Below are 21,097 nucleotides of genomic sequence, written 5' to 3' on the forward strand. Positions count from 1 at the left end.
TTGTGAAAACGAGACAATGGGAAATATTCACACGAGACTGAAGAAGGCGTTGATGGGAGGTACAGTTAGCCGTTGGGCAAGCAGTTTATCTGCGGGAAAGTGGGCTTTTTAGTACTCGAGTCCTCCCGCGCAGTAGCAGACCGAGCACTGCACAGGTTCAAATGGCTCTGAGCACTATGGGACTGAGGTCATCAGTCCCCTAGAACTTAGAACTACGTAAACCTAACTAACCTAAGGACATCACACACATCCATGCTCAAGGCAGGATTCGAACCTGCGACTGTAGTAGTCGCGCGGTTCCGGACTGAAGCACCTAGAACTGCTCGGCCACTGCGGCCGACCACTCTACAGGCTTCTAACAATGTGCAGCATGTTCACATCCTGCTTTTGGCTGACAAACGCATAACAGTGAATGAACTGTCAATCCGAATGAAAGTAGAAGAGGCGAGTATGTGCAGAATATTGAAGAAATTTAAGTTAAAAAAGGTTTTCACCACGTGGATTCCGAGCATGTTGACAGTTATCCTCAAAGGAATTGGAAATAATTGTGCAGTGAACTTTTGGAACACTACGACAGTTCCGGAGATGGCTTCCCTGCAAGAAATTTGCCGGCCGCGGTGGTCTCGCGGTTCTAGGCGCGCAGTCCGGAACCGTGAGACTGCCACGGTCGCAGGTTCGAATCCTGCCTCGGGCATGGATGTGTGTGATGTCCTTAGGTTAGTTAGGTTTAAGTAGTTCTAAGTTCTAGGGGACTGATGACCACAGCAGTTGAATCCCATAGTGCTCAGAGCCATTTGAACCATTTTTGAGCAAGAAATTTGACGGGAAATGAAACCTGGTTCCATCATTTTAAAGCAGAGACGACATGGCAATGGATGAAATGGCATCATGCAAACTTGCTTAAGAAGAACGAATTGAAAACTGCGACTTCTGCATTAAATATTTTGGCTAGTGTCGTTTTTTATTCTGAAGGACTGTTCCTTATGGACGTCGTGCTACGTGAAAGCACTACCGATTATGATGCGTATGTAGTTAGCCTTAAAAAAAAGCTTCATTCCTGAAAGTGTCGCATTCGATAACATCGGAAAAAACGCCATGATTTGTTGTTGCATGATAACGTCTGGCGACACGTCAGTGAGAAAATCACCACTGAGACCACAAAGTTTTCGTGGACAAAACCGACACCCGCACCCTACGACTCTGATACAGCACTGTGTGATTACCATGTTGTTGTTGTTGTGGTCTTCAGTCCTGACACTGGTTTGATGCAGCTCTCCACGCTAATCTATCCTGTGCAAGCTCTTTCATCTCCCCGTACCTACTGCAACCTACATCCTTCTGAATCTGCTTAGTGTATTCATCTCTTGGTCTCCCTCTACGATTTTTACCCTACACACTGCCCTCCAATGCTAAATTTGTGATCCCTTGATGCCTCAAAACATGTCCTACCAACCGATCCCTTCTTCTAGTGAAGTTGCGCCATAAACTTCTCTTCTCCCCAATCCTATTCAATACCTCCTCATTAGTTACGTGATTTCACCCACCTGATCTTCAACATTCTTCTGTAGCAGCACATTTCAAAAGCTTCTATTCTCTTCTTGTCCAAACTATTCATTGTTGATATTTCACTTCAATACATGGCTACACTCCATACAAATACTTTCAGAAACGACTTCCTGACACTTAAATCTATACTCGATGTTAATAAATTTCTCTTCTTCAGAAACGCTTTCCTTGCCACTGCCAGTCTACATTTTATATCCTCTCTACTTCGCCCATCATCAGTTATTTTGCTCCCCAAATAGCAAAACTCCTTTACTACGAGGGTCAGTCAAAAAGTAATGCCTCCTATTTTTTTTCTACGTTTAATTGTCAGGAAATTTAAATGCAATTACATAGGTTGAAAACCACAACATTGAGGATCATTTTGTCATTTTTCAATGTAACCTCCGCCCATCTCTACAGTTTTGGTCCATCTTTGAACAAGGGCATGTATCCCAGCACGGTAAAAATCACAGCTCTGCTTCCTAAGCCATTGACGCACGGATGTTTTGACGGCCTCCTCATCTTCAAAATGAATCCCATGATGAGCTTCTTTTAGTGGCCCGAACAGATGGAAGTCTGATGGTGCCAGGTCAGGGCTGTATGGGGGATGAGGCAAAACTTCCCATCCAATTTTGACAATCTCGTCAGAGGTGTGACGACTGGTGTGTGGTCTTGCATTGTCATGCAAAAGAAGAACATCTGCCATTGATTTTGTTGGGCGAACTCGCTGAAGACGTGCTTTAAGTTTTTTGAGGGTTGTGACGTATTGAAGAGAATTTATTGTGCATCCCTGCTCCAAAAAATCAACCAGAATCACACCCTCTGTATCCGAGAAAACTGTTGCCATAACTTTCCCTGCCGATCGCACAGTTTTGAATTTTTTCTTCCTCGGCGAGCTTGTGTGACGCCACTCCATTGACTGCCTCTTTGATTCGGGTTCAAAAAAATGCACCCATGTTTCGTCCCCGGTCACAATTTTTTTCAGAAACTCATCTCCCTCCAAACGGAAGCGCTGCAAGTGTTGGGAGGCTATTGTTTTCCTTGCCTCTTTATTCTGATCGGTTAACATTCTTGGAACCCACCGTGCACAAACTTTTGAGTACCCCAATTGTTTAATAATCGTGATCACACTGCCTTTACTAAGAGAAATAATGCGACACACTTCATCTGCAGTCACCCGACGGTCACCACGAATGATGTCATCAACTTGCTGAATGTTGTGTGGAGTCACTGCACTCACCAGCCTGCCGCTCCGCTTTTCGTCAGTCAACGGTGTTTGCCCTTCAGCTTCCTTACAACGACGAACCCATCGTCTAACAGTGCTGACATCCACTGTCACAACACCATACACCTTCTTCAGTCTTTCATGAATGCGTATGGGCGTTTCACCTTCTGCATTCAAGAATTCAATCACACAACGCTGTCTCAAACGAACATCGATGTCGGCCATCTTACAAACTTCTGCTGTGCTGCCACCTGTTGACACAGAAAGTTACTACTGCAGTGGATTGCAGAAGAAGGTTTGAGGAATGACGCCAAATTCAAATTTTTCACTTAACTTAATTTTTTTAAGTAGAAAAAAAATGGGAGGCATTACTTTTTGACAGACCCTCGTACTTTAAGTGTCTCATTTCCTAATCTAATTCCCTCAGTATCACCCAACTTAATTCGACCAAATTCCATTATCCTCGTTTTGCTTTTGTTGATGTTCATCTTATATCCTCCTTTCAAGACACTGTCCATTCCGTTCAACTGCTCTTCCAGGTCCTTTGCTGTTTCTGATAGAATTACAATGTCATCGGCGAACCTCAAAGTTTTTATTTCTTCTCCCTGTATTTTAATACCTACTCCGAATTTTTCTTTTGTTTCCTTTACTGCCTGCGCAATATACAGGTTGAATAACATCGGGGAGAGACTACAGCCCTGTCTCACTCCCTTCCCAACCACTGCTCCCCCTTTCATGTCCCTCGACTCTTATAACTGCCATTTGGTTTCTGTACAAATTGTAAATAGCCTTTCGCTCCCTGTATTTTACCCCTGCCACCTTTAGAATTTGAAAGAGAGTATTCCAGTCAACATTGTCAAAAGCTTTCTCTAAGTCTACAAATGCTAGAAACGTAGGTTTGCCCTTCCTTAATTTAGCTTCTAAGATGAGTCGTAGGGTCAATATTGACTCACGTGTTCCAACATTTCTACAGAATCCAAACTAATCTTCCCCGAGGGCGGCTTGTACTAGTTTTTCCATTCGCTTGTAAAGAATTCGCATTAGTATTTTGCAACTGTGACTTATTATCTGATAGTTAGGTAATTTTCACATCTGTTCACACCTGCTTTATTTGGGATTCGAATTATTATATTCTTCTTGAAGTCTGAGGGTATTTCGCCTGTCTCATACATCTTGCTCACCAGATGGTAGAGTTTTGTCAGGACTGGTTCTCCCATGGCCGTCAGTAGCTCTAATGGAATGTTGTCTACTCCCGGGGCCTTGTTTCGACTTAGGTCTTTCAGTGCTCTGTCAAACTCTTCACGCAGTATCGCATCTCCCATTTCATCTTCATCTACATCCTCTTCCATTTCCATAATATTGTCCTCATCGCCCTTGTATAGACCCTCTATATTTTCCTTCCACCTTTCTGCTTTCTCTTCTTTGCTTAGAACTGGGTTTCCATCTGAACTCATGATATTCATACAAGTGGCTCTCTTTTCTTCAAAGATCTCTCTAATTTTCCTGTAGGCTGTATCTATCTTACCCCGAGTGAGGCAAGCTTCTACATCCTTACATTTGTCCTCTAGCCATCCCTGCTTAGCCATTTTGCACTTCGTGTCGATCTCATTTTTGAGACGTTTGTATTCGTTTTTGCCTGCTTCATTTACTGCATTTTTATATTTTCTTCTTTCATCAATTAAACTCAATATTTCTTCTGTTACCCAAGGATTTCTACTAGCCCTCGTCTTTTTACCTACTTGATCCTCTGCTGCCTTCATTACTTCATCCCTCAGAGCTACCCATTCGTCTTCTACTGTATTTCTTTCCCCCATTCCTGCCGGCCGCAGTGGTCTCGCGGTTCTATGCGCGCAGTCCGGAACCGTGCGACTGCTGCGGTCGCAGGTTCGAATCCTGCCTCGGGCATGGATGTGTATGATGTCCTTAGGTTAGTTAGGTTTAAGTAGTTGTAAGTTCTAGGGGACTGATGACCACAGCAGTTGAGTCCCATAGTGCTCAGACCCATTTGAACCATTTTGATTTTCCCCCATTCCTGTCAATTGTTCCCTTACGCTTTCCTTGAAACTCTGTACAATCTCTGGTTCTTTCAGTTTATCTAGGTCCCATCTCCTTAAATTCCCATGTTGTTGCAGTTTCTTCAGTTTTAGTCAACAGTTCATAACCAATAGATTGTGGTCAGAGTCCACATCTGTCCCTGGAAATGTCCTACAATTTAAAACCTGGTTCCTAAATCTCTGTCTTACCATTATATAATCTATCTGATACCTTTTAGTATCTCCAGGATTCTTCCATGTGTACAACCGTCTTTTATGATTCTTGAACCAAGTGTTAGCTATGATTAAGTTATGCTCTGTGCAAAATTCTACCAGACGGCTTCCGCTTTTATTTCTTATCCCCAATCCATATTCACCTACTATGTTTCCTTCTCTCCCTTTTCCTGCTGTCGAATTCCAGTCACCCATGACTATTAAATTTTCGTCTCCCTTCACTACCTGAATAATTTCTTTTACCTCATCATATATTTCTTCAATTTTTTCGTCATGTGCAGAGCTAGTTGGCATACAAACTTGTACTACTGTAGTAGGCATGGGCTTCGTGTCTATCTTGGCCACTATAATACGTTCACTATACTGTTTGTAGTAGCTTACTCGCACTTCTATTTTTTTATTCATTATTAAACCTACTCCTGCATTACCCCTATTGATTTTGAATTTATAACCCTCTATTCACCTGACCAGAAGTCTTGTTCCTCCTTCCACCGAACTTCACTAATTCCCACTATATCTAATTTTAACCTATTCATTTCCCTTTTTAAATTTTCTAACCTACCTGCCCGATTAAGGGATCTGACATTCCACGCTCCGATCCGTGGAATGCCGGTTTTCTTTCTCCTGATAACGACGTCCTCCTGAGTAGTCCCCGCCCGGAGATCCGAATGGGGGACTATTTTACCTCCGGAATATTTAACCCAAGAGGACGCCATCATCATTTAACCATACAGTAAAGCTGCATGCCCTCGGGAAAAATTACGGCTGTAGTTTCCCTTTGCTTTCAGTTGTTCGCAGTACCAGCACAGCAAAGCCGTTTTGGTTAATGTTACGAGGCTAGATCAGTCAATCATCCAGACTGTTGCCCCTGCAACTGCTGAAAAGGCTGCTGCCTCTCTTCAGGAACCAGACGTTTGTCTGGCCTCTCAACAGATACCCCTCCGTTGCGGTTGCACCTACGGTACGGCTATCTGTATCGTTGAGGCACACAAGCCTCCCCACCAACGGCAATGTTCATCTCCTCGGTAAATTGAAGAAACTCCTTCGCGAAATGAGATTTGACGATTATGACTTCGATGTGAAGGCTATTTAGCTAGTTAGTTCCATGTTCCATGTTAAATAGATCATTTGAACGATTGCTTTAGCAACGAAACGAGTCAGTTAAAAGGTAGAGATGATATACGATTAGTGTTAATATTAATGAAAACATTATTTTTTAGTCATTCTCATGGCAGTACACTCAGAACAAGTCTTTTTTTCAAGCTGCCAATTTTAAAACAAAAATTCGTCCATGAAATTGGTCCAGTAGAAATGATTTTAGGTTTTGTTTAAAACTAGTTTTCCTACCTGCCAGAGATTTTATGGCTTTGGATAAATGACGAAAAAGTTTGGTCCCTGCATACTTAACGCCTTTCTGGGCCAATGACAGCTTTAATACATACTTAACGCCTTTCCGGGCCAATGTCAGTTTTAATAAAGGGTAATTTTTCTACTGGTATCGTAGGTATTGATATCACTACTTCCCTCATTTTGTGAGGCTTATTTATGACGAATTTCATTAGCGAATATATGGAATGTGATGCAGTTACAAGCCCAACTCCTTCAAGAGGACCTACGTGACGACAGTACGTGAACAAGAATTATTCTTACTGCTCCCTTTCGCGCAATCACTACTTTCTTCCTAACTGATGACTTAATCCAGAAAATTATTCTCTAAGACATTACTGAGTAGGGATGTGCACAGTGAGTCAGAAGATTGATTTGTTTGTTTCCAATCATACAGAAAGCAACAGAAGCTGAACTTAATTGTTTGAGAAACTCAAAATTATGCTTCTTCCAATTCAAAGATTTCACCAGTAAGCATACACAGAAATCTGAAGCATTCTACCCCATATGCTGACTCCATCTCACGTGCTACATCAGTTATTGAATATCTGTCGTACAAAACTGAATATAGTGTGTTTTCTCAACAAATAGGGAGATACCATTTCCAGAGAACCACTCAATAATTCTTTGTAAAACTTCATTAACAATCTCTTCTACTGCTTTCTTTCTAATGGGATTTACTGTGACACTAGTATCGTCTGAAAAAAGTACCAATTCTGCTTGCTGAATGTTAAATGGAAGGTCATTCTCATATACATAAGTGAACAGGAGTGAAGCCAAAATTGCACGCGTTGGACTGCATTTGTCATGTCTTCCCAGTCACTAAAATTTTCTATCCATTCCACCCTGTCTGAATTATTCAGTAAAACCTTTTGCTTCTGTTTGTTAAGTATGATTCAAACCAACTGTGTGTAAAGCCGTCACTTCCAAAAACTTAAGTTTTCCTAAGAATGTAACATGCACTACACAATCAAAAGCCTTGGGAAGATAAAAGAAATACTAACTGGCTACGTTTTATTATTTAAGGTTAATAATATTTCGTAGGTAAATGTGCAAACAGCATCCTCTGTTGAGTAACTCTTCCGCAGTATGACCTGTGTTATGCTACTAAATCTTTTCTACTTCAGTTTGCAACTTGTTTTCAGCACATAATTTTTTCGATTATTTTGGAAAAATATATTAGTTAGGAAATTAGAAGATCATTTTTTAATGTTTTTCTTGTTACCTTTGTTATAAAGAGGCGCAACAGTTGCAAATTTTGACCTCCCTGAAAAAATTAACAGTTCCAATGATGCATTAGATACGTTACGAAGGACACAACTTATTAAGTTAGAACAACTTTTCAGGCTGTTAAACAGAGGCTCAAACGTCTGGTTTTGACTTCTACCGACCAGCAACACAGGTCTTAGTTCCACGGTGGTGTAAGGCAATCGAAAGGGACAGAGATTAAGTGGAAAAAATGACACGTTGTCTCTCAAGAATGTCAACAAGTTGTAAAAGTATCGAAGGTATGTAAAATAAATAGAATGTTCAATAAAAAAATTGTGAATTTCTGTTTGATTGACCGTCGCATCTAAATCATCTGCCATCTGTTTAGCACCCTCTGAGATGGTTTGTTTGGATTACGTTCTAACAGCGGTATCTCTGTAATCAATAAAAATCGGATACATTCTACAACGAGCTGACAAAAGTCAGGGGATAACGATATGCACACACACCAATGGCAGTATTATCGCTTACACATGGTACAAAAGGACAGTGTATTGGCGAAGCTATCATTTGTACTCAGGTAATTCATGTGAAACGGTTTTAAACATGATAATGGTCGCACGACGGGAATTAACAGTCTTTGAAGCCGGAATAGTTGTTAGAGCTAGGTGCATGGGACATTCAATTTCGGAAATCATTGGGGAATTCAGTGTTTCGACATCCAGATGCCAAGAGGGTGCTGATAGTACCAAACTTCAGGCATTAACTATCACCGCGTACAACGCTGTGACCGACGGACTTCACTTAATGGGAGACGGCAGCGGCGTTTGCGTAGAGTTGTCAGTGCTAACAGCCAAGCAACACTGCGTAAAATAACCGCAGAAATCAATGTGGGACGTACGACGAGCGTTGTGTTAGGACAGTGCGGAGAAATTTGGCGTTAATGGGCTATGGCAGCAAACGACCGGATTGAGTGCCTTTGCTAACAGCACGAAATCGCCAGGAGCGCCTCTCCTGGGCTCGTGACCAAATCAGTTGGACAACGTGACGAGGTCATGTGAGTCCCAGCCTCAGTTGGTAAGAGCTGATGGTAAGGGTCTTGTGTGGCGCTGGCCTGTCAAAGCCATAGACCCAAGCTGTTCAGATGGTTCAAATGGCTCTGAGCACCATGGGACTTAACTTCCGAGATCATCATTCCCCTAGAACTTAGAACTACTTAAACCTAACTAGCGTAAGGACATCATACACATCCGTGACGGAGGTAGGATTCGAGCCTGACATCGTAGGGGTCGCGCGGTTCCAGACTGAAGCACCTAGAACTGCTCGGTCACGCCAGCCGGCGGACCCAAGCTGTCAACAAGGCACTGTGCAATCTGGTGGTCGCTCCATAATGTCCTGGACTGTGTTTACTTGGGATGGACTGGTTCCTCTGGTCCAACTGTACCTATGATTGATTGGAAATGGTTAAGTTGGACTACTTGGAGACCATTTTCAGCCATTCATGGATTTCGTGTTCCCAAAAAAAAGTAGAATTTTTATGGACGACAATGCGCCATCTCAGTGGGCCTCAACTATTGACGATCGGTTTGAAGAACATTCTTCACAATTCGAGCTAATGATCTGGCCACTCATCGAACATATATGGAACGTAATCTAGATGTCAGTTCGTGCAGAAAATCCAGCAGCAATTTTAGCAGTCATGGATGGCTATAGAGGCAACATGGCTCAATACTGCTGCAGGGCACTTCGAACGACTTGTTGAGTCCATGCGATGTCGAGTTGTGCACTCCGCTGGACAAAGGGAGATCCGTCACGATATTTTGTCACCTCAGAGTATGTGGACTGTTTTACTCAAATGAGCCCGTAATAGTACCACCTCGTACAATGTTTAGTACTTACACTTCGTGAAACAGAGCGTGTACTAATCCTGCGGGAACCTGGGCACTGACCTTGACCTCGTTGCAGACCTCGAAGCGCGAGTCCTTGCGCACGAGCGCCTCGAACGCCTTGGCGAGCTCGATGTGGTGCCTGATGTAGGCCTGCAGGCCGCTGATGCCGTACGAGCGCAGCACGAACCACAGCTTGAGCGAGCGGAAGCGGCGCGACAGCGGCACGCCCCAGTGGCGGTAGTCGATGGTGGCGTCCGAGTAGCCGTGCTGCAGGTACAGCGGGTCCACCACGAGCGCCGACGTCAGCCGGATGCGGTCGCGCACCCACATGGTCGAGCAGTCGAAGTTGACGAGCAGCCACTTGTTGGGGTTGGTGTTGAACGAGTCGGCGTACTCGATGCCGCGCAGCAGCGGCTTCAGCTCGGGGCAGATGAAGGCGTTGCCGGCGTAGGCTCCGTCCACGTGCAGCCACACGCACGGGAAGCTGCGGCACACCGGGCCGATCTCCTGCAGGTCGTCGAACGAGCAGCACGACGTCGTGCCCAGCGTCGTCGACACGAAGAACGGGATGTGGCCCAGCGCCTCGTCCTCCTCCATCGCCTGTGCACACCGACCCGCTCAAACGCGTCACAGGTAGAGTTTGTCATGGATCTGGGAGATGTGTTATTTTCTACCGGATTTGTCGGTACCAAATCCGATGAGGGAGGTTGTAAATGTTTTCTTATATTTTTTTCAAGATTTTTTTTGTGAATTGTAATTTGCTTATATGTTCGAGAGTGAGAGCATATTGACTAATATTAGTAGATGTGACGAATAATACCAAAGAGACTGGTTACAAGTGGAAGCTTGTGTGTTGTGTGAAATGTCTTTGACGTTGGAGTCGCCTTTGGCCGTAGTCAGTCGGCAGTGAACTCACGGTGTGTGACGGTGGAACAACGTACAGGTCCCCGTTGTAATAATTTGCAAGTGACCAGCAAAAATGAGTTATTCTACTACTATTTTATATAAACATCAAAAAGGGAAAAATGGTATTTGAAGCACCAAAAATGAGGCAAATGCATTGACCCAGGACATTTCCGCAGCGGACGAAACAGCATTACGGAATCATACATCCACTAGACGACTGAAGCTAACGCAAAAAAACTCAAATATCATCTTATAAACATCCACGGAAAAGTGAGTGCTGTCACGAAATATGCTAAATTCAAGTATATAAAAGTAGTGAGTATATTTCAAGCTGCTTTTCATCGATGCGATGATTCGGAAGCTTTGGTATACTACATAAACGATGAAGTAAATGGTAGGATTACTGGTACTGTTGGTAGCACTAGTAGGGAAAGAAACATAAGTCAATGTGGGAGAGAGAAACTGGGAATAGACAACTTCGCTTTGTTTTTGTCTGTTTGTTTTTCCCATAATTAGAACCGTACATTAATTTAGTTTCAGTCCATTGTATATTTTAGATCCTTACAAAATATGATATGCATTTCATATGTAAAAAAAATTAGAAGCTGCTGTACATTCTGCTATTTTAAATAATCAAAACAATTACTTTTGATCCAAGTGCAGTTCACATGCACAAACATAGAAAAATTTAGATGATTATTGTTGTGGCTATGTACACAATAGCAAATTCTTCATCATGGTCAAAGGCAAGAGTTTCCATTTATAACTGGTAAGTTCGAAAGCTGTTTGGCGATAACAGAAACGTGTTTTATATCAGCTCAACGAACTATTAAAGTGATATTTGATATGAAACTTCCTGGAAGATTAAAACTGTGTGCCGGACCGAAACTCGAACTCGGGACCTTTGCCTTTCGTGGGCAAGTGCTCTACCAACTGAGCTACCCAAGCACGACTCACGCCCTGTCCTCACAGCTTTACTTCTGCCAGTACCTCGTCTCCTGCCTTCCAAACCTTACAGAATCTCTACTGCGAACCTTGCACAACTAGCACTCCTGACAGAAAGGTAGAGCACTTGCCCGCGAAAGGCCAAGGTCTCGAGTTCGAGTCTCGGTCCGGCACATAGTTTTAATCTGCCAGGAAGTTTCATATGAGCGCACACTCCGCTGCAGAGTGAAAACCTCATTCTGATGTTTGATATGTTTCTGTAATTTTTTTCTCTCTTTTTTGAAGTAACTGTGTTTTATAGCACTATATAATAAATCTGTATTTATTTTTAGTGCAACATCCACTTATTTGACATTATAAACAGACAATTTTCGAATAAAACCTGACAATTTTGATTTTGCTGTAAATGCTGTTTATCTCCAAGTAACAGACAGGATGATAGTTATGTAAGACAGAAATGTTACGCGGTGCTTTGTATATCCGACGGAGTTTCTACTTGGTTCACCGCTTCCAGTGTCTACTGGAATTTAGCACTGACTGCGTACGAAAAAAAAAAAAAAGCGTTAGTAATGAGTTAACTCCCGATAGTTATGCAACACGCGTAACGTACTGGCAACGTAATTACGATCTCAACAGACCAAAGCCACTAGGAAAGCTACCATAGTCTACGCTTCCTTACGATACTTAACAGTAGACTTCCGTAGTTTTACAATTCTAGACAAAGGCAAATGCATCTACATCTACATCCAAGCCACCTTGCGGTGTGTGATGGTGGGTACTTTTGTGTAGAGGAGGGGCAAGTTCTTTCGTATACCCTATGTAGAATCGTATTGATATCCCATCAGTACCAGTGGCCTTCTCGCTATTAATCGATTTCAGTTGCTTTGCTATCCAACGGTCACTTATTCTGATATCAGCCATTCTGTCGTTCATGCGTTGATTTAAAGGAGGCGTCAAAGTGCTATCGGTTCTGTGAAATAGTTTTGGAAAAATACGTCTTGTATTTCGGTGTTTTCTGAATCGTCCTCCGTTTCAATGTCACTATGGTCACGGAGTGTCTGGACAGAGCCGGCCGCGGTGACCGTGCGGTTCTAGACGCTCCAGTCCGGAGCCGCGCTGCTGCTACGGTCGCAGGTTCGAATCCTGCCTCGGGCATGGATGTGTGTGATGTCTTTAGGTTAGTTAGGTTTAAGTACGTCTAAGTTCTAGGGTACTGATGACCACAGCAGTTGAGTCCCATAGTGCTCAAAGCCATTTGAACAATTTTTTGTCTGGACAGATGGCCTAGATCTGTTTACTGTTTTAACATAAGACCAGAACTTCTTAGGAGTTTCTGTTAAGTCAGTAGAAGAATTTTCTTTACATACCGAAGTACAAGCAGACTTTGCTGACGAGGGATGTGTCAAAGAAAGAAGGTGTAGATTAAGTTTTTTTTTTCGACACCGAAATCATTGCAGCAATAGGACAAATTCTATTTGGACAAGGGAATACAATTCGGCCGTGGACTTTTTAATGGAACAGTCCTATTGTTCACCTTAAGTGAGTTCGTAAAACTGCGGAAAACCCAGATCTCGCAATTAGCACACTGGACTCGCATTCGGGAGGACGGCGTTTCAATCGCGCGTCCGGTCATCCTGATTTAGGTTTTCCGTGATTTCCCTAAATCACTTTAGGCAAATGCCGGGATGGTTCCTTTGAAAAGGGGAATGGCTGACTTCTTTCCCCATCCTTCCCTAATCCAATCCTATGAGACCGATGACCTGCTGTTTGGTCTCCTCCATCAAAACAACCCAACTCCAACCCAGACCACACTTGGTTTTTAACACTATTCTTCTCGAATGGCAGTTCAGTGTCTTAATCGTTGTGCTGCAGCATGCGTGACAATGCGTTCCATGCAGTGATCATCAAAGTGGTGACTGACAAAACGCCTTGAAAGCCATTTTATTCAGAAGCTCCTTATTTCCTTAAAAACTGGTGTAGCCTCACCTGACAATCTGCGTGCAAATATATTTAATCTGGGACATTCCATATTTTCCACCAAAAGCAATGCTGATAATCATACACAACATCTGAAATTATATTACAATTCGATCAATCAACGTACGTCTGCATACAGTAGGTAAACACGTCACACAATCTGTAAACAGAGTTCTGTAACACATCAAACACTTTAAATAAACCTTACTCACTAATAACCATGCCCACATCCTCTTCAAGGCGTAAAACACCTCATTAAACCCCTCCGCCTCCCCCCCCCCCCCCTTCAGCCATTCTTTCCTATCCCATTTCTAATGACAGTGCTGTCTACGGTACGTTAAACTCTAACCTTCCTTCCTTCCTTTTTCTCCTCTTTCCAAATCCATTCTCGAAGTTTACAGCCCAAAAACTCCTCTCTCCTACACCTAATAAAAAGCTTATCCTGCACTGCGAAATCCGTAATTTTACTACGACCTTGCTATCTCCGTATCTTTCCGCTTCTCGTTCTTTAGCTTTTCTTTTGGTTTCCATTCCGTAGACTCCACCGGCACAACACGAACTACAGATCTCTCATTCTAAACATCTTACTCTGCTTCAGCACCAGAATCACTATTTCAGTACAGCTATCTTTTTCCCAGTTCATAATTCTTTGGTACAGACCATTCACTGCATACATCCCTTTATCTATCACCTGCGCTGTTTGCATCACCATTGTACACGTGCAGTAATAAACATAGTACTTACGTCAATATTTTTACAATAACGTATCTAAACATGTACATTATTTGTTACAAAATTAAATAAATTCAATAAGTTTTAAGTAAATTATAATGATTTTATTCTTGTAAAATTCCAAGCATGAAGTATGAAAATTTGATTGTGAATTAACCTTGACGGTGAGAGACAAGGGGATGAAGAAACAACACAGGAGAATAAAATTGCGCCTGGCTACCTGGACATTGAGTCAACACTTTTTGATCATCGTTCACAAGTGTTGTCTTTGAATCATCATTTGACTGATGCTGACTTCATCTCCCCCTCTAACCACAAAATATATTTCTCACGGTTGAAATGTTCTGGTATCGTTTCCCTCTATGATCACAAAACTTAATCCATAACTTCGTCATCGCAACCTTGGTATCTTAGGCCCATTTTTGTTTTGCATGATTGTGTTGTGGTTGCTGTGGCTTTATTTATCTATTGTCATTTTTATTTGTAATTCACTGTTGCTATCTTAGTGTCATTTTGTCTTCTGGAGATAGTAAGTGAAGCTGTGGGCTCTAGAAAATGTTGTGGCGAGTGGAGAAATCGAAACATTTCCGACGTATTTTTGTGTTTGTATTAAATACAGGAATGACAGAAGTGGAGACAGCCAGAAACATATACGCCATGTATGGAGATAATGTTATGCTGGCAGAAGAGCCAACACCGTGGTACTAGAGGACGCCGAAATGCACGCGCTTTAGCTCACGCAGGCTGGCGTGAGGAGGGAAGAACTATACTGACATGAGGTCTGGAACATGACAAGGAATGAGAATTCAGAAAGCGGACGTAATTAGTTTCATACTTAACTTTAATTCATTAATGATGAACATCGCTCTTGACGGTACATGAGTCACAATATTATCTGTTCAGAAGACATAGTAACTGAATATGGCGCCTTGCTAGGTCGTAGCAAATGACTTAGCTGAAGGCTATGCTAAACTGTCGTCTCTGCAAATGAGAGCGTATGTAGTCACTGAACCATAGCTAGCAAAGTCGGCTGTACAATTGGGCGAGTGCTAGGAAGTCTCTCAAGACTAGACCTGCCGTATGGTGGCACTCGGTCTGCAATCACTGACAGTGGCGACACGCGTATCCGACGTATACTACCGGACCGCGGCGATTTAGAGGCTACCACCTAGCAAGTGTGGTGTCTGGCGGTGACAAGACAGATGAGGTGTATGGAGATAAAGCCATTAGACATAGTACGGTAAGGAAATGGTTTTCCCGTTTTAAGGAGAATGGTTTTGACATTAATGACTCTCCGCGTTTAGGCTGACCTCCGGCGTTTGATGAAGATCGTATAAAGACATTAATCCGCAATGATCTACGTCATTGTATTCGAGAGCTGGCAAATGTGATGAACAGTGTTAATTCCATCATTGTGCGATATTTTCATGCAACGGTGAAGGTTCAAAAGTCGGGTGTATAGGTATCGCATGCTGTAAGCCAAAATCATAAAAATCTGCGGGTGGCCATATGTGCATCTCTGCCTACCCGTCATCTGTTGTCTCGTGAACAACATGGAACATTCTTATCCTGTACCGTTATTGGTGAGGAGTAATGGTGTCTTTATGCTAATATAAGGAAAAGGAAAGAATGGTTGAGCCCAAACATATCAGCAGCTCAGAGTACAAAGACTTACGCTCATCCCCAAAAGATTGTGTTATACATCTGATGGAACAGCGATGGTTTGGTGTACTACCAATTGCTTCCCAAAGTGTCGACCCACGCCCGCTCGCATTCTGCTGGCCTGGCAAAACATTCTGTACGGGAGTTGGGTTCCGAAGCCATTCTGCACCCACCTTATTCATCCGATCTTGCGCCTTCAGATTTTCACGTTTTACATTCTTCATTGAACAACCTCCAAGAAACTTCCTTTCCCGATGAAAATGCGCTCGTAACATGTCTCGACGTGGTCTTTGACTCAAAACAACGTGATTTATCCAGTCACGGAATCGAAAAGTTACTCCAGCATTGGCAGACTGTTGTAAATAGTGAAGGAGAATATATTTTTCAGACTATTCTCTATGTTATGTGTATCTGTTGCGTTTATTAAACTTATGGAAAATCGTTACGAACTTATGCATGAACCCAATACGTCTGCTCTGTATCGTTGCTTCGAATTAGTTTGCACCTGCAGGCAGGCAACCCAGACAACAGATTTCCAAAGCGGGCTGCTGATGTTTTGTTTCCCCGAGCGGCAGCAGCATTGGGTTCAATAAACTGCATGCACATATTGACGCTTGCTGCGTCAGAGAGAGTTCTTATATTGAGAGCATGCAAAGTAAGTTAAAAATTTTGAGAGACACTCTATTCACTGATACGTGTCTGCTTTCTCTCTGACATACAGTTTTCACGTAGTCATCTTCTTTACACAACAGGTAATTGCGATTAACTCTTTATGTTATACTGCACACCCTTCACCTACAAACACTCAATGTCCTGTTCCACGGTACCTCCTACTTCTAGGTCCTAAATACAGGGCTAGCCTTATTTTCGTCTTAGTAATTATAATCCCAGCCCTTCCATTATTCACTCAACAGATCAACGCCGTACTACCTGCATCTCGGTTCCTTCCAGTTTTCATAATTCAATCTTAATTCCGTACATTACGAGCTCTCGAGATCCTCCATAACAAAATTAGAATGTTTGATCTCCACAGCAACGTCCATAGCCACATCACTAATCCACTTATTAAACTGACAATTAAATCATGAAAATACGAAAATGGATAGAGAAGAGTTAAGAAGTCACCATTAACGATCATATGAAGGACACTGTTTTGAAATTTCCTGGCCGATTAATAATGTGTGCCAGAATGTGATTCAAACGTGGAACCTTGTGTTTCCTGGACAATGCTCTTACCATCTGAGCTGTCTAGGCATGACTCACGGTAATTCTGGAAACTATACAGTTTATGCACGAAAGAAATACTTCCTAACATCTAATAGGCCCGTGATTCAAAGATAACAAGAGGTAGCACATACAGTCCATAACTCGTTTATTGTTTGCTGGTGAAGTTAATGAAATGGAAAATGGGGATGGTAATTGAAAGGAAAGATGGACTCTTCCGTTTGCAGAATTATTATTACCACAGATTCGTCTGAATGAAATTGGGAGGCAGTACAAACAGAGAAACATTATGAATGGAGACCAGGGATTCATGATGGTGAAATACTGATACAGAAAGTCACGTCGACGGGGATAGTGATGAGCTTCAGCCCTTCGTTGTTCGGACGAGGAATACAGGTGACATCTAGAAATGCAGAGATACTGTTCTGTAACAACAGATGTCACTTTTCAGGGGTACCAGTGGTCCAGACGAGTTTTTCGTCATTCACAGCGAGCTGCTCTGTTAGATGCATTTCTTGCTGTGAAGATAGCCGCCACATGAACTAACGTTTGGTGTCTGGGTGGAAGACGAATGTGGGAACTGCACACACAGATGTTTTGTTACTCTTTCTTAACAGAAAATGGTTGCTTTCCTGAGCTGATAACAAATCTGGGGCAACACAAGCTTCCTCTTCTGATGAGCCAGTGGACGCTTGTCCAGACAGGTCCCGACAAGCTGCTCAGAGGGAGGATGTGTTGGTCTTTGGAAACTCCAAAGTTATGCCGATTACGAAGCCTCTCAGAGAACTGCCACAACTTTTCGTCCCATATGTGGAGGAGGCTCCGTTGACAGCTTCTGATTCTACAGGATGCAACGAGCTACCACACGCAAGTTATAAAGGCACGAAGAACGTTTCCCGGCTGGGTTTCCAGGCCATTCTCGGTTCATTTAGACGGTTGGCTGAATTGGTGAAGACGGCCCACCTAGTGTGCTGGATGGAAGGAATGTTCGCTGTTTGCAGCACCGTGCCCAGAATCGATCGCGGTTTGTAGCTGAGTGGAAGGTCTAACCCAGCGATTCAGACGATTCTGTCATGATCTTGGATGCAGATTTTTGAACCTCCCCTAGCGGGTCGATAAATGAGGGGCCATTCTTACTGAGTCAATCGTGCACTACAGAATGGAAGCTGCTACTTAGGTAGTGGAGTGACTGTGACATGGAAATGGTGTTTTATAGGTTACAGTAATACTTTCCTTATGCTAGTGCTGAATTAGCATATATAACGGACAAGGACCAGGCATGTTGTCTTGGAGAACTTTCGTGATTGCAGATCAGAATAAGGAAATGTTATTCTCTTATTATCGAACTGCAGCAAAGATTATTAGTCTCACTTTTTAAATGTAATAATGGCCACATAGTATTATTTGACAGGTATATGAAACAAGAACCGAATTGCAGCGACATTCTAAATTCATATTGAAATACGCGTGGAATATTTGGAAAGGAAGGAACGATCGGTCCTTACGTTCCGAACAGACCTCGTACACCACAGGGATAGGACACACGCCAATGGTGGCGACTTATTTATTGTCTATTTATTGTCATAAGGAACATAATAATATTAGGGAGGGAATTACAGGCTGCAAATGTGAAATAATGAGGGTGAAACTAAGCATCAAAGATGGTGATCGGATGATTTGATAGACTCTGCCTCAGGAAATATAGTTTGCAGAGAGCTTCAGAGAAAACTTCCAAAATATTGTGAGAAGGATACATAGTGTGAGGCTTTAGCTTGCCAGATACCGTCTGGGAGAGACATGCAATTAAAACTGGTGCCAGAGACAGGAATTATAAAGATCGTTTTTTTCCCCCAAAAATACTTCGAACAGTTTGCTGGAGAAACTACCTGCGAGAACAGCGTCTTAGACCTGATGGTAACGAAAATATCGGGACTTTTCGAATAAACAGTCGAAGAGGAAGGATTGAGTGATTATTACGGTGATCTAGCATCACTGACTAAAGATGTAACAGTAAATGGTAAGAAAAATTGGAAAATAATTTTTCTTACAGAAAACAAGCTGCCTAATATGTGAGCAGTCAAAATTAAGTATTCGGCTACGGAAACGTAGATGCGGAGTACTGACTGATAAAATTTAAAAACAACACACTTCAGACCTAAAATGCCAAGCAAGGCTGTGAGGTATGGGCAAAATCCGTAGTGATTCAATAGTCTTTTCAGAAAGTTGCTAAGAAAGCAAAGAGATTATCATCACAGTTCTAAGGAAAATCGAAGACCTGATGACAAATAGAAGCTCAACGAAGCTAAAAGAAGGGCAGTGCGACAAGGAGTCAGTGATTTCAAATGTAACATGTTTCCAATAGGTCATGTCAGTAGACGGAGCGAAATCCTCTGGTCAGTTGCTCAGTGACCATAACGGCACAGAAGCGGAAGAAGAACAGAAAGCCTAAATACTGAATTGGAACAGCATAATACCGTTCCTCCTGCCACTCATCGCCCAAACGCCAAAGTCAAGTGTTGAGGTATGTGACCGCAGGATATAAAATTGCTCAGTATCCACTGGATAACAGGACAAGTCACATCCGTTGTCAAGATAGGTGTTGAGCAGACGCAAATAATTATAGGTACGGGGTGTCTGTTCTTTCGGAGATGTCCGAAGGAACAGACACAATTTTTTGATCCAGCGGTCATTATGAATTAAGACTCAAAGGAATTACACATTGGTTGCGTGTGGGCATTGATTGAAAACCAATGGGGAAAGTTGAAAATGAGTTCCGCATCGGGGCTAGGACCCAGGTATCCAGCATGCTAGCCAGATACGGGGACCACTACGCCTTCCGAACACAGTGGTCATCCAAACTGCACGGACTACCTTAGCATGCCTCCAGTCAGACATAAATTCTCATCCGCACACTAATAAAGTATGGTTCCATGCCAATTATTGTGATTACTCGCGGCATTTCGGCGTTTTCAGTAAGAGTTCGAGCCTGGTATGCATCAGCACTGAAGAGATCATTGGCCGTTCACACCTAAACAGTCTCCATTTTGATCATGCAGCCTCTATGAATTAAGACACAAACGAATACAAACATTGGCAACGAGTGGGCATTGATTTACATCATTGGGGAAAGTCTTACAGGAATCATCGAAGTGCCGCCAGTAATGAGAATAATGGGCAAGGAATCCTATATAGGAAGTGTATATCTATAAGTTGAGAATTTTGGCCTGACAGGAGGCGTGATAAGATAGTCCCTGCAGTTTGGATGACCACCGTGTCCGAAAGGAGCAGTGGTCAGCACATCTGGCTAGTAAACAGGGGACACGAGTTATAATCCCGGTCCGGCACAAATTTTTAACTTTCCCCATTGATTTAAATCAGCGATCACTCGCAGCCAACATTTGTAATTGATTTATGACATAATTATTGGCCCATACTTCTGACATCGATTGTAAAAGAATGGAACATGTTTAATGCTCACATGTTATGACTTTGCTGTAGAATAAAATTCTCCTTTATAAAAATTGATAAACAAATATCTTGAGTAGCTATGTTCGTTCTTTTCGTCCATGAGATCCAGAGCGCTTCAGACAACGACGCCTAGGTTGTTCGGTGACTACCGAATGGCATACAAACAGTTCTGTACCATCGTGAACAAAATACGAGTTTATCAAATACCGGACCACATTTGCACTTAGAATTCAGGACTTTCTAGCAAATAGAACTCAAAATGTTGTTTATAACTCTACGAAATCCTCATATGTCAAAGTCACTTCGGAAATACCACAGACGAGAGTTATGGGGCCATTACTGTTCATAAATACATAACCTACTGCCCATTAAAATTGCTGCACCACCAAGATGACGTGGTACAGACGCGAAATCTAACCGACAGGAAGAATATGCTGTGATATGCAAATGATTAGCTTTTCAGAGCATTCACATAAGGGCGCCGGTGGCGACACCTACAACATGCTGACATGAGGAAAGTTTCCAATCGATTTCTCATACACAAACAGCAGTTCACCGGCGTTGCCTGGTGAAACGTTGTTGTGATGTCTCGTGTAGGGGGAGAAATGCGTACCGTCACGTTTCCGACTTTGATAAAGGTCGGATTGTAGCATATCGCGATT

General features: G+C 42.6%; 1 protein-coding gene across 3 annotated transcripts in view; it reads right to left on the bottom strand.

Annotated features, from left to right (window-relative positions):
• Nucleotides 1-21,097, bottom strand: part of LOC126355886 (tyrosine decarboxylase-like) — a 519,636-nt gene that overhangs the window by 201,512 nt on the left and 297,027 nt on the right. For all 3 annotated transcript variants that reach the window (XM_050006388.1, XM_050006390.1, XM_050006389.1), the window contains one exon: nucleotides 9,582-10,121. In XM_050006388.1, coding sequence (XP_049862345.1) covers nucleotides 9,582-10,121 — 540 coding nt within the window. The remainder of the gene's footprint in view (nucleotides 1-9,581; nucleotides 10,122-21,097) is intronic.

Source organism: Schistocerca gregaria, chromosome 3 (assembly GCF_023897955.1).
Source record: "Schistocerca gregaria isolate iqSchGreg1 chromosome 3, iqSchGreg1.2, whole genome shotgun sequence".
Classification (NCBI taxonomy): domain Eukaryota; kingdom Metazoa; phylum Arthropoda; class Insecta; order Orthoptera; family Acrididae; genus Schistocerca; species Schistocerca gregaria.